The sequence below is a fragment of the Drosophila novamexicana genome, unplaced genomic scaffold (assembly GCF_003285875.2).
Source record: "Drosophila novamexicana strain 15010-1031.04,08,12 unplaced genomic scaffold, DnovRS2.1 tig00004554-arrow-pilon, whole genome shotgun sequence".
Classification (NCBI taxonomy): Eukaryota; Metazoa; Arthropoda; class Insecta; order Diptera; family Drosophilidae; genus Drosophila; species Drosophila novamexicana.
In genome coordinates, this window is record NW_020825051.1 from 1,399,888 (window position 1) to 1,413,306 (window position 13,419).

A 13,419-nucleotide genomic window follows, 5' to 3' on the forward strand; every position below is an offset into this window, starting at 1 on the left:
ATCTCTCAGCCACTGACTGTCCCATGCCCTCTGTCCCCATTTCAGATGCTTCTCTTGGGTCCTGCACACGCATGTCAGCATGGCCAGCTCGAAGCTGCCATTGTTTGGCTGTCGACTTTAAGTTTTAGAATAAAAACTTAATAGAAAACTTTGCTGTGCAAACTTACCGTTAACTTCGACTTTCTCTCTTTTTAGACTCGACTAAAACTAACTAATGAATTAATTAGTTGATTTTTCGTGCTCAACTGCGCAAAAGTTGCGCTTGCACCAAGAATGAACCACTTTAAGTTGTTCGTTAAAAATTTATTCATATTTATTTTATTTTCTTTGTTTTTCATTTAGTTTTGTTTCTTTAAAGTCATGTTGGGCTCTTCCTCAATATAAGTATAGTTATGTAACCCTCTGGATGCCATAAATTTGCTCACAGCGAGCACACGGCAAAGGCAAGGGCCAGTCAGCGCGACGCGCAACGCAACACTCACACACATACACACACCCACAGACAGACATGCACACACATACACAACATACTCGTAACTCATATCGAATTGCACCATTTGTTGTTTGTCTCCCTAGAGGATATTGAGTCACTTGTGTTGTGTTGTAACGGTTCTTGTTGTTCTTGTGTGTTCTTGTTGGTTGTTGTGGTTGTTATTGTTGTTGTTGTTGTTGTCGATACTGCTGGTTGTTGGGTGTTGGCGCGTTGGCTGCCCGTTGCCCGATGCGCGATGTGTCGTGGCACAAATGTCATGGCATTTTATCGTTTGACGCTTTCGAATTTGATAAATTTATCACAGCTTACAAAAATAAAGCGAAGGAAATTATACGAATTTATGCAAATTAAAAATATAAATTTCTTTCATAGATTATGTAATGGGCCAGTGCCGTCACAATCTAACAGCCACGTCCACGCACTCAAAACATTAAGTTTGTCTTCGCTCGCCCTTTTCTGATTGAGTTTCGTGGACATCGTTGTCGCTGGACGCAAATCCGAACATTACATTCTCTTTACATGGATACATTAAAAGTAATAAAAAGCTAATAAAAATCAAGAATTCATTAAAATACAATTGAAATATGCTTAACCTAACCTAAATTTCATTCGTTTTGTCATGGCTATTTGCTTGAGTTTTTGTTATTATTTGTGGTTTTTGTTTTTGTCTACTTTGAGCTCTTCTTCTTCTTGGGCATTTGAGCCCAGAGGCGGAAGAAGTACTCATCGCGTTGAAGCAGCCGGCCGCGGGCATACGAGTGTATATCCGCATCCATATTATGATCCCGCAGCCACGATGATGTGTTGCATGTGCTCATCTCCGTGCGTGGCTCGTCGGGCAGGCTGGCATGACCTGCATAGAGAATGTATTAGCATTGTGGAAAATATTAAACAATAATTGCGTCTACATACCGGCAGTCATGACTTTGTATGGCTCCTCTGACTCGAGAGGTTCACTCAGACCAATCTCGTTCTTAGCGAATATACGTATCATATACTCGTGATTCTCTTGCAAGTCTCTTATTTGGAATTTCTGCACACCCGCTGGCACCCGACCAACCTCAATCCACATGGACTTCTTCATGTCACGTATGGCTATGTGATAGCCGAGCAGTGGCGCACCTCCATCTGACTCGGGTATACCCCATTCGAATACGTGGGCATTGGCAGCAATAACTCGCGCCTCCAGTGGAGCAGTTGGCGGCGATGGTACGGCTAGTTAAAAAATGATGAAGAATTAGAAATTATATAAGACGTTGCCCACGTTCAACTTACTTGCATGTGTCTTTAGCGATATGCTTTCTGTGACGGCTGGTGCACCTAATCCAACCTCATTCTCCGCTGACACACGGAACCAATACTCGCACTTATCTTTCAAATTGTCTATGGTGTAGTGCAGTTGATGTGCATCCAAAGTTATAACCTTAGACCAGCTTGTTGATGTTGAGGAACGTTTCTCCACGCAATAGCCTATATTTATAATTTGTATATTAATATAATGTTAACTAATAAGTAAATTCTTTTCCTTATGGAGTAGTATTATTATAGAGTATTATTATATTATTATTGGAGTATTATTATTGTTATTATTTTTACCTGTAATTTCTGAACCACCGTTTCTGGCTGGCACCTCCCAATCGAGAGTTACGCTGCGACTTGTTACATCTGGTGCTCTCAGGTTTTGAGGTGGCGATGGCGGCGCTAAAATGGAGCGTTTAACAATTATAATTATTAAAAATTGTTAACAAGACTTATGTCATTCGATGACGTCTACAACGTACCCATGTTTTCATAATTAGTCGCTGCTTAGTTATAAATTTTTTCATGGCGCAAGAGAAGCATTAGTGGGCGTTAAGAGAGAAAGCAATGTGCAGAGCAGTAAGCAATAAGCAATTATCATTCTGAGTATTTCTTGTCACTTACTTATCTTGCGACCAACAACAATCTTTTCTGTTGTCTCGAACGCGTCGCTGGTGCCAACCTCATTTCGAGCGTAGATCCGGAACAGATAGCCCTTGTTCTTCACAACTTTTTCAACTTGAATGTTTGTTACCGTGCCCGCTGTAGTGCCCACAGAGCGATAAACGGTTTCAGTCTCTTCCCTTATTTCCACAATGTATTCAATTATCTTGGAACCACCATCACTCTCCGATGGCTCCCAGGATAATGTAAATGAAGTATCATTCATGCCAGACACCGAGGTAGGATCACGTGGTGGAGTTGGTTTTTCTACAAGTCAAAAGGAGATGATATTCTTAACTATCACATATAACATATGGTATTATTTGCTTATACATACCAAACCTCTTTGTTATGGTCACAGTCTCACTCTCCGTTGGCTCCGATTCACCTATGGGGTTAATAGCCACCACTCGGAACATGTACTGCGCATTCATGGAAAGTTTTTGAATGGCGTACGAGTTGATGTCCTTGTCGAAATCTGAAACCTTCATCCAGACATTGTTCTGTACATCGCATTTCTCTAGCGTATACTGCTTAATGTCCATGCCGCCATCGTCGATAGGTGGCGTCCATTCCAAGGTAATAGAATCCTTTTTAATGTCTTTAATCTCCAGGGACTGTGGCCTGCTTGGCTTGTCAATCACTTGAACCGTGCACTCTGCATAGCTAGTTCCCGATTCATTTGTTGCCGTCACCTTGTAGCGTCCAGAGTGTTCGCGTGTTACCTTCTTAAGGGTGTATGTGGAGCTTGTCTCTGTGGTCTCAATGGTGATTTCCTTGGTGGTTGATTTCTGTTCGACAGTCTCCTTGTGCCAGGTCACAGTTGGCTTTGGATAGCCACGAACTGTTGCTGGAATGGTGAGAGTGCTGCCAGTGCGCAGTTTTTGGGACAAGTACTTCTCCTCAATTTCTACGACTGGCTTCTGCTGCAGTTTTAGTCTACACGATGTCTCCACGGAGCCCTTTTCATTCGTAGCCACGCATGTGTATGTGGCTTCAGTCTCAATAGTTGTCTTTTCAATGGTATATTTGGCAACACGATTCTCGTAGCGCAAACTACTCGACTCGAAGACTTGGCCATTCTTTTTCCATGTGACACTTGGCTCTGGAATGCCGCCAAACACACAGGACAATGTCACCTCCTTATTCAGATCACTGACAATATCCTGCAAAGGCTCACGTACGCTGGGTGCTTCGGTTTCAACCTTAGGCATCAGGCGTATGGGCGACGAGATGGGTGAGGGCGGTGATGGGCCAACTTCGTTGACTGCAATCGCACGGAATACGTATTCTGTATCGATCTTCAGCTTGCTGATGGTATAAGTTGTATCTTTAATCTTGCGTATCTCAGTCCATCTATAAAAGGAGATATGTTAGTTTTATTTAAAGTTATTAAATTCATGCATATTACTCACTTTTCCTGCTTTACATCCTGATACTCCAGAATGTATTCAATAATTTCAGATTTGCCATCATCCTCCGGGGCCTTCCAATAAAGTGTAATCGAATCGTGCATCACCTCCAAAGGCTGTGGTGTGCCTGGCGCCGTGGGTTTGCCTAAAGTTTTGACAGAAGTCTAAATTTCCGCGTCGCTTCATTTATAATTAATTTTTTATACTTACGCATAATGACCAAATGTAGGCTGGCTTCTGCCTCACCCACAGGATTTACAAGCTTAACCGTGTACTCGCCCTCGTCATCGTCGACAACCTTCTTGATGGTAAGAGTTGCGGATTGTTCATCTATAGTAGGAATAGTACGCTTTGACTTGGGAATGACAATCTTGCGCGTCGTCCACTCAGCTTCGGGTGTGGGCGTGCCTGTGTATTTGACAGTGAAGGTAGCGTCTTCGTTCTCCTTCACTTTGATGGTTTGATCCTTGTCAGAGGTAATCACGGGCGGCAGTTTAAGCTCCTCAACGCAAAGCTTACTGCTGCTGGTGACGTTTTCGGCAACGCAACTGATTTCACCCGCATCATCGTCGCTAGCATCATGAATGACCAGACGCCTAACAGTGCCCTCAACGAAGACCTCATGCTTCGTATTCGGCTTGATGGGCTTGCCCTTCTTGTACCAGGTAACCTCCACATCGGGCTGAGAGAGCTCGACTGTGAATTCAGCATCTGTGGTCTTGGTAGCCAGCGTGACGTCGGGCAACCGAAGCACAAAGTCTACTAATGGCTCCTCAACTGTCAGCTTCGCCTTGGATGTTTGCTCTCCAACCTGAATGGAATACTCGCCTACATCTTCAGGCTTGGCCTTCAAAATACGCAGTGATTGCTTTTTACCATCAATCGCTAGCTGTATGCGCTCAGTGAACTTGATTTCTTTGCCTTCCTTGAACCATTTTACCAGTGCATCGCCCTTGCTCAGCTCAATGTTGAACGTGGCATTTTCACCCTTTGTGACGTTGACGTCCTTCAAGGGTTTTATGATCTCTGGTGGCAGTTCAATGACAGTAAGTTCTGCGCTGCACTCCTGGCCTTCCAGCTTGCACGTGTACTCGCCCTCATCATGAATTGTTGTATCGCGTATAACTAAGCGCCTCGATTTGCCATCCTTGATGAACTCACAGTTTTTGTGTTCTGGTGTGATTTTTTCGCCATCCTTGTACCAGGTGACTTCTACAGCTTCTGTTGTCAGCTCGACATCCAGAATGGCTGTGTCCTTTTCGGTTACCTCATAGTCTTCTAGCACTTTTAGGAAGTCTGGCTTACGCTGCAGCACCTCCACAGTTGATTGCGTCTCTTGCTTCTTTACCTTGCATACGTATGTACCGGAGTCACGTAGATTTGTGTTCCTAATGACCAGCTTGTGCGTCTTGCCATCCTCAACGACAACGCGATGGTCCATGCCGCTCAGCTCCTTGCCATTGAAGAACCATTTGGTTGAGACCACATGAGAGGTTTCACATTCCAATGTCAGGGACTGCACCTCCTCAATAGTAATGGTCTTTTTCAGCTTCTTGGTAAAGGTCACCTCATCGACCTCAACAATCACACGTGCACCGTGTGATGTTTTGCCTATGGGATTGCTGGCAATACACTTGTAGTCACCCGAATCAGTTTCTGGATTGGCATTCTGTATAATGAGCTCAATATTTTCGCCATCATAAATCTGTTGTACTCGCTCGCTGGCATACAATGGGTTATTGTTGAACAGCCATTGTACCTCAGGAACTGGATTGCCCGAAACCTTGGCAGGTAAGCGAATCTCGCTCTTTTGCGGCACCGATTGCTCCTCGAAACGCTCCACAAATAATGGAGGCTCTGCATTACCACTGGTGGGTTCTAGATGGGAAAAGAATTAGTTTTGTAATGCTATTAAGTCAGAACAGAAAATGTGTGTTTCTCAATAAACATTGAACACGTAACGTACCTTCAATTGTAAGATAAGCAGTGGTTTCCACAGTGCCCAATGGATTAACAGCCTTGACTGTATATTCACCCTTCTCCGACTTCTTTGGTGTAATCAGTGTTAGAGTATGTAAGTCTTTTTCTGATTTGGCGTTCTTAATGGGCTTGCCATCCTTGTACCAGGTTACCTTTGGCACAGGATTACCAACAATTTGTGTCGAAAGCACAACGCTTTCACCCTCACGTATCACCATATTACGTAAAGGTTCCAAAATTTGAGGAGCTTCTTTGTCCGAGGTTCGTACCTTCAATGTGATGGGCAAACGAGCTTCGCCCTCGCGATTTGTGGCTATAACTTCGTATGTACCCTCTTGAGATTTTTTAACTTTCGTAATATGCACAACGCTGCAATACATGTGCATATCCGATTCGGTAACAATCCGAATATTTTTAATCTCTTCCTCATCAATGTCTTCACCATTGAAGGTCCAAACGATCTCAGGCTCGGGCACCGCAACAAGACGGCATTCCAAGATTACATTGGTACCTTCATCAACATATTGGGCCTTTGGCTTACGCGAAAATGTTGGCGGTATACCCTCAAGTATATCAGCCAAGGAAGATTCACGGGACATGCTCCTGCGCGAAAGTGCCGTGGCATCTGAGCCATGATCCGATAACGGACTCTCGACAATCAATTCGGTTGTACTAGAAGTGAAACCAGCGGCATTCTTGGCCACGCAAGTGAATTTGCCAGCGTCTTCTGGGAAGACTTCACGAATTATCAATGTGGCTACATTGTCATCATCGTAGAACATTTGGAAGTCCTGTGAGGGTTTTATGATGGCTGTTTCGCGGAACCAAGCGATCTGTGGTCTCGGATTACCTTCGACCTTGCATTCGAACTGCACTGTATAACCATCAGGAGTGTGTATTGGCTGTAACTTTTCAATGAATCGCGGTGCTATCGGTTTGTCTTGAGGTCCAGGTCCTTAATAAACGCCAAACACAAGACATTAAGAAGAAGTGTTAATAACATGACAGGACAATGCCAACAAGTTTTGTTAGATAATAACATTTAGGTTCATATGCAGAACTTACTTTCAAACACGGGTAGCTTATCAATCTTTTCATGCAACTTATTCTGCACATATTGGGCATATTCCGCGGGCTCCATAAGATATTGGGCAGGCACCCAACCTTCCTCTTCCGTAATGCTCTTCTTGACATACCACCATTCAGAGCTATGGCGTCCAATAACCTGTACTTTTTCACCCTCCACTAAATTGATTGCCTCATCGTTATCAGCAATGTAATTGCAAATAGAATACATGATGTTCTCGAATTGAGATTCTAAAATTGAATGAAAATTATTTTATCGTGTCTATAACTTTAATAAAAAATTTTACCTTCCACATCCATTTCCCTAGTAATGTTAAGAGAAGCGCCATCTAGTCCAGAAGTAAGATATAAATATTAATATGTTTTTCCAAAAGAGTTTAAAAAAGGTAAGTACAAAAAGTACATCTAAAGGTGGTCATAATGGATAGTTATGCGTTAGCTACTAACATTTATGTATTTTGGGTCGTTTTACCTCATTTTTCTAAGCTATTGCCATATAAGCAGATGTGCAAATTAAATCGAATGAGAAATTATTGCAAGTTGATAATTATAAAAGTTATAGTAATAATACCCGGGACAAAACTTACCTTCATTGAAGAGTTGTTGCACGATTTTACGCTTCTTTTTGAATGTTAGAGAATCTTCATCGTACGTCACTGAATCACGTTTGGCATGTCGAAGACCAATCAGAAATTGTTCCTCTTCTTCGTCTTGGACTGAATAGTGTGGCTTGGGCTGCTTTTTCGGTTTTAGCTTAAAGTCAACCTCGTCTGGAGGAAGCTCCTCAACCAAGTACTCTTCAGGCTCCTCAACTTCATCAATAGTATCTTCATCGTCATGTATTTCTTCAATTATTGGACCTTCACCGTCATCATAATCTTGTAAAATCTTAATCCTTGCCTCATCAGTGGCTTCCGAGTAGGTCAACTTTATTGGTTTCTTAAGTTTCACCTTTCCGGACATGGACACTTCCTCCTCAGCATAGGAGTCTAGGGCAATATTGAACTCTTGGTCCACGTCTTCTTTAGTCTTGGTAGTCTTTGGTCGGAAAGTAACATTTTCAACATCAGAGAATTCAGGAATGTCCACCTTCTTGCGACGTTTGAGCTTTTTGATAGTGTACTCTTGGTCTTCTTCATCGGTAACTTGCAGTGGCTTTGGCTTGGGCCGTTGGCTAACCAAAAATTCTTCAACGTCATCCCCTTCTTCGTATTCTTCTTCCAGGCGCTTAATGGACAGTTCTGCTGCAGCTTCGTCTAGGGTCTTGGGTTTTACTGGACGTTTCTTAAGAACTGTAGCTGCTTCTTCAACACCTTCAGTTACAGTGTGAGGCTTTTTAAATGAGAGACTGAATTCAGTTTCTTCATGGTCTTCTACCGTTGGTTGGAATGGTTTCTTTGGTTTCCTTCTTACTACAACGGCTTCCTCAATGATTTCTTCTTCTTCAATCTCTATTGGTCTCTCTTCGATAACAGTTTGCTGAAGTTGTAGCTCATCCGCAGCTTCTTCCACTGGTTTATGTTGCTTCTTCTTCTTCTTGAGCTGCACAGTTTCATCCGATGTTTCTTCAGAAACCTTATTTTCTTTTGGCAGTTTGAAATCGACTGCGAACTCTTCCTCTTGCACCTCCTTGGGTACCTTTGGTTTCAAAATAACTTCAGCGACCACATCCTCTTCCTCAGGTGCATCTGGCTTCTTCAGTTTGAAAACGGCAGCATCGACTATTTCTTCGGGTGTTGGTTCTTCTGGTTTCTTAACTTCAACTACTTCTACTTCTTCCTCCACAATTATAGGCTCAGGAGTTACTTCTTCTTCTACCTTAACTGTTAGTTCTTCAGCAGCTTCCTCTACAACCTTCTTTTTGGGTTTCTTTTTTGATATTTTGACTTCCTCCTGTACTTCTTCAGGCTTAGATTTGGGTTTAAGGACAACTTCAGCTTCAGGTTCTTCAATCGGTGCAATGACCGTTGGAGTTTTCTTAGGCAAGATCACCTCCTGAACATCCTCTTCCTCAATTTTTTCTGGAGCTTCGGGTTGGCTTTCTTCCAGCTTGAATTTGTACTCAGTGGGTTTTTCAACTGGCGCAACTTCAGGGGTCTCTTCCACCTGCTCTTCAATTTCTTCGACGATTTCAATTATTGGTTCTGGTGTAGATTCCTCGATGACAGTAACTTTAAGCTCTGCAGCTGCCTCTTCTTCCTTTACCGGTTTCTTCGGCTTCTTCTTTATTTTAGCCTCTTCTGTAACTTCTTCCACTGGTTGTTTTTGCTTGATTTCGAAAACGGCTTCGGGCTCTTCTATAACCTGAGGTTCAGGCTTCTTCTTCTTCTTTTGAATGGTAACCTGCTCTTCGGGTAAATCTTCTACAGTTTCTTTTTGGTCCGGAACTTTCTTCTTTTTCTGAATGGTAACCTGTTGTTCAGGCAATTCCTCGATACTTTCCTTTCGCGCCTCAGACTCTTTTATACTGAATTTATAGTCTTTTGGCTTTTCTACCGGTACCGGCTCAGCGACTGCTTCCTTAAGCGTCTCGATTTCTTCAATCTCCTGAATAAGTTCTTGCGGCTGAGATATTTCATCAATAATAGTTATCTTAAGCTCTGCAGCATCCTCTTCAGTCGAGATCTCTGGTACAATGGTAACGCTTTGGACCGCTTCCACTTCATCAACAGGTTTTGAAGCGGGAATGCTTATTTCAGCCTCTGGCTCTTCAGTAATTTCTGGCTTCGGCTTCTTCTTGCGGTGCACCTTAATGCTCTCTTCGAGAACTTCTTCTACAACTTCACGGGGTGTCTCTTCGATAACTCTGACTTTAAGTTCTTCAAAGGCTTCTGGCTGTGGCTCTTCGACTGTAGGCTCCTCCACCAATTGGTCTTCTGCTGGAATTTCCTCAACAGGCTTCTCAGCTACTGTCTCTCTCACACCTATCTGATAGGACTTGTATTCAACAGTAGGTGCTTCCTCTTCGATTACTGGTTCCTTTACCAATGGCTCCTCAATTACTTCTTCTTCGGCAGGTTTTTCAGGTACTGTTTCCTTCACACCAATTTCATACGATTTATATTCAACAGAAGGTACATCCTCCTCTTTTTCTGTCACAACCTCCACAATTTCTTCCACTACGGGAATTTCTTGAGGAATCTCTTCATTGATTTGGATCTTAAGTTCTTCCGCCACAACTTCCTTAACTTTCTTTTTAGGTTTCTTTGTTTTTATTTCGGCTGCTTCGGTTACTTCTTCTACAGGCTTGCTCTCTTTTAAAACAAACTCTGCTTCCGGTTCTTCTGCAGCAACAAGGGAAGGTTTCGGTTTCTTTACTGTAAATTCTGCAGCAGTTGGTTCTTCTGGTTGCTCAATTTCTGTATCAGATACCCGAATCTTATATTCTTTTGGTGTTTCTTCAGCGGGAACAGTTTCCTTTTCAACAATATCAGGTTGCTCAGCTTCAACTATTATTTCTTCTGGAGCAGGCACTTCTTCAACAACTTTAATATCAAGACTAGTGGCCTCTTCAGTTTTCTTAGGCTTCTTTATTTTCTTTGGCTTGACTTCTGCTTCTACATGACTCTCTTCTGTTGGTTTTGGTTCCGTTATTACAAACTCTGCTTCTACTGGTTCCGGCTCTTTTGCTTTTGTGGTAATTAGAACTTCTTCAGGAGCATCTTCCTCGGGTTGTTCCACCTGCTCAATTACTTTCTCCACCTGAGATTCCTTGACGGAAATTTCATAAGAGTCGAATTTCTCAATCAATTTAGGAGCTGGTTTCTTTGCCGATTCTTTTGGTTTTTCTTCAATTACTTCTGCTGGTTTTATTAGAGGGGCATCAGTTTCAGTCACTTGGAATTCGAAAGATTTCGGCTGTGATTCTTCAACCTTTTCTACTTCTTCCACCTGCAAGATCTCTTCTTCTATTTGCTCTTCCGGTTGAGTCTCCACTTCTTTTACCACGTCTTGTTTCACCTCCTCTACTTTTTCCACAGGCTTCTTTTTAGGCTTTTTCTTCACAACGACATTTTGCTCTTCTGGTTGTGGTTCGATTATCTTCAACTCGACTTCAAATTCATCACTTTCTTGTTCGGGGTGTTGAACAGGAATCACAACTTCAACTGTTTCCTCTTCGGGTTCAGGTTGTATTGTTTGTGGCTCCTGTAATGTGACCTCAAACTCTTCTGGCTGCTCTGGCTTCGGCTTCTTCTTTCTAGTAACAACCTTTTCTTCAACAAGCTCTTCAGTGGTAACTTCTCTTTCATCAAAGTCAACCACTTTAACTTGATGTTCTTTTGGTGCTTCTTCCGGCTCTAAAACAGTTGTCGTAATTTTGTACTCTACAGGGATTTCTTCAGGCACTTCTGTTGCCTCTGGCAGTTCTTCCACGATTTCGACTTCAGCTACAGGTTCTTTTTTCGGTTTTTTTTGTTTCACCTTTACCTCTTTGGGCATCTCAACATCGTCGGTCTTTTCAATAACGGCTTCGTCTTCCTTTACTGAAACCTCAAATTCTGGCTGCTTCTCTTGAGTAGTCTCTTCCTCTTTTTGTTGTGCAGGTTTCGGTTTAGATTTCTTAGACTTTTTAACTTCGTCTTCAGGTTTGATTACCTTTGCCTGCGGCTTCGACTCCTCAACCGTTGTCTTGTTAACAACATCTTCAATTGGTGTTTCTTCAGTAGTCTTTTTCACTGGCTTCAGTTTAATTTGAGAATCAGTCTCTTCTGGCGCCTCACTCTCAGGCTTGCGGAACTTTATGCCAGTATCGGGCACTTCTTCTTGTTCTTTTGGTTTTCCAGGAACAATTTCTGTAATATTTGTTTCCGGTTCTGGTTTTGATTTTTCTTTAGGCTTATACTTTGTTTTACTTTGTTTCTTTTGCTTTTCCGGCTTCTCTGGTTTTTCCACTTCCTCAAGTTCTTCTGGGACATATTCAGGCCGTTCATAATCAATTGGCTCGAATGGTTCCACTTGTATATCCTGCTCCCTGGGCTGCTTTGGTTGCTCTTCAGCTACAATCACATCCTTTTCTTTTGGTTTCTTTTCAATTTCTTCTTCATATTCCGTGGGCTTTTGTGGTATCTTTTTGAGCGTAACATTTTCAGGAGATTCTTCCTCCTTAGGCTTCTTCTTGCCCTTACCAATTTTAAGTTTGACTTCTTCCGGACTTTCTTCTGGTTTTGGTACCTTTTCAGGTTTTTGATATGGTTGCTTTGCCTCCGGTTCTTCTTCACTACTAACATATTTTTCATACTTTTCAAGCTCCACCTTCTCCAAATCATCTTTAATTTTCTTAATTTTCTTGGGCTTGTGTGGCTTAAACTTTAGTAGCTCTTCCGCTTCCTCAATATTGCGGGTGAGGTCACCGTTCTGCTTAATTGCACCAATGTCTGTCAACTTTGGTATAATCGGGGTTGGCGGATATTCAACCATAATCATGCGAGTCTTAAGCCTGAATTTGGGAAGTTGTACAGTTTGTTCTTCTGCCGGTTTCTCCTTACGTTTGCCAGGCTTTAATTTCACCATCTTGGGAATCTCAGCGGCCTCAACTATTGTGACCTTTGTGGGCTTCTGTTCCTTCCTTTCAATTTTAATTGGTTCGAGATTAGCGAATTCGGGTTTCAGTTTCTTGGGTGTATCAAATTCGACCTTCTCATATTTCTCCAACTCTGTTTTTTCAATTTCTTGTTCAAGCAGCTTTTGTATTATTTCATCATGTTCATGGGTCTTCTTTTTGACAATCTTCTTTTTCTTTGTCTTCGGCTTTGTGACGTCCTCAACTGTTTCCTCGGCTGTCGGTTTTTCATCCTCCTCTTCGACTTCTTCGACGATGGGTTGAGACTCTTCGACTTCAGAAACTTCATCGATAATTCTAACTTCCAAGATTTTATCGGGCTGCACTTCTTTTTCTTCGGGCTCTTCATCAATCACGCTTATGTGATAATCCTTATAAGCCTCGGGTGCTTCACCTGTTATAGAAATTTATATTTTTAGTAATATACAATTCGTGCAGCTGTATTATGAATCCGTGCATTGCTATTGCATACGAATGCAAGCAAATCGTCGAGCTTGATAAATATTGAAATATTAGCAGTATTTCAAAATTCTAGAACGCGTGTCCAATTTAAGATAAATTTCCTAAATATTTAAAAACTGTACAATAAGTATTTCAAAACAGTTAGTCATTTTAGAGAATACTCTAATTAATTATAATGTGGAAATCAATTTAAAGGATGCAAAGAAGAATTTTAGTATTTTTTTATTGAATTTAAGAGCATGCATTGGGTTGGTAACAGTGTTTATTTGGATACAAATTGAAAACGGGCAATATATTCAGCTAAACTTATGCTCAAATTATTAGCACCAAATTAGAATGGAAAGGGGGGAGAGAAAGCAAAAGTAAGAGAGTAAGAGAAAGAGAGAGAGAGAGAAAAAAAAAAGAGAGGATGGCAAAGGCACGAAATGTTGGAAGTCAACGTTGGAATAAACAAAGGCAAAAGA

The 13,419-nt window shown here is 41.9% G+C and overlaps 1 protein-coding gene across 2 annotated transcripts in view; it reads right to left on the minus strand.

Moving 5' to 3' along the window:
- Window positions 1-303: 303 nt before the first annotated feature.
- The window catches only part of LOC115769331 (titin), an 86,766-nt gene continuing 73,650 nt past the window's right edge, over window positions 304-13,419 (minus strand). For both annotated transcript variants that reach the window (XM_030714092.1, XM_030714091.1), the window contains 12 exons: window positions 7,521-12,887; window positions 7,221-7,262; window positions 6,913-7,164; window positions 5,834-6,802; window positions 4,078-5,745; window positions 3,871-4,012; window positions 2,793-3,811; window positions 2,417-2,722; window positions 2,090-2,194; window positions 1,769-1,963; window positions 1,406-1,708; window positions 304-1,346 (listed from right to left, as the gene is read on the minus strand). In XM_030714092.1, coding sequence (XP_030569952.1) covers window positions 1,162-1,346; window positions 1,406-1,708; window positions 1,769-1,963; window positions 2,090-2,194; window positions 2,417-2,722; window positions 2,793-3,811; window positions 3,871-4,012; window positions 4,078-5,745; window positions 5,834-6,802; window positions 6,913-7,164; window positions 7,221-7,262; window positions 7,521-12,887 — 10,553 coding nt within the window. In that variant the 3' untranslated portion in view covers window positions 304-1,161. The remainder of the gene's footprint in view (window positions 1,347-1,405; window positions 1,709-1,768; window positions 1,964-2,089; window positions 2,195-2,416; window positions 2,723-2,792; window positions 3,812-3,870; window positions 4,013-4,077; window positions 5,746-5,833; window positions 6,803-6,912; window positions 7,165-7,220; window positions 7,263-7,520; window positions 12,888-13,419) is intronic.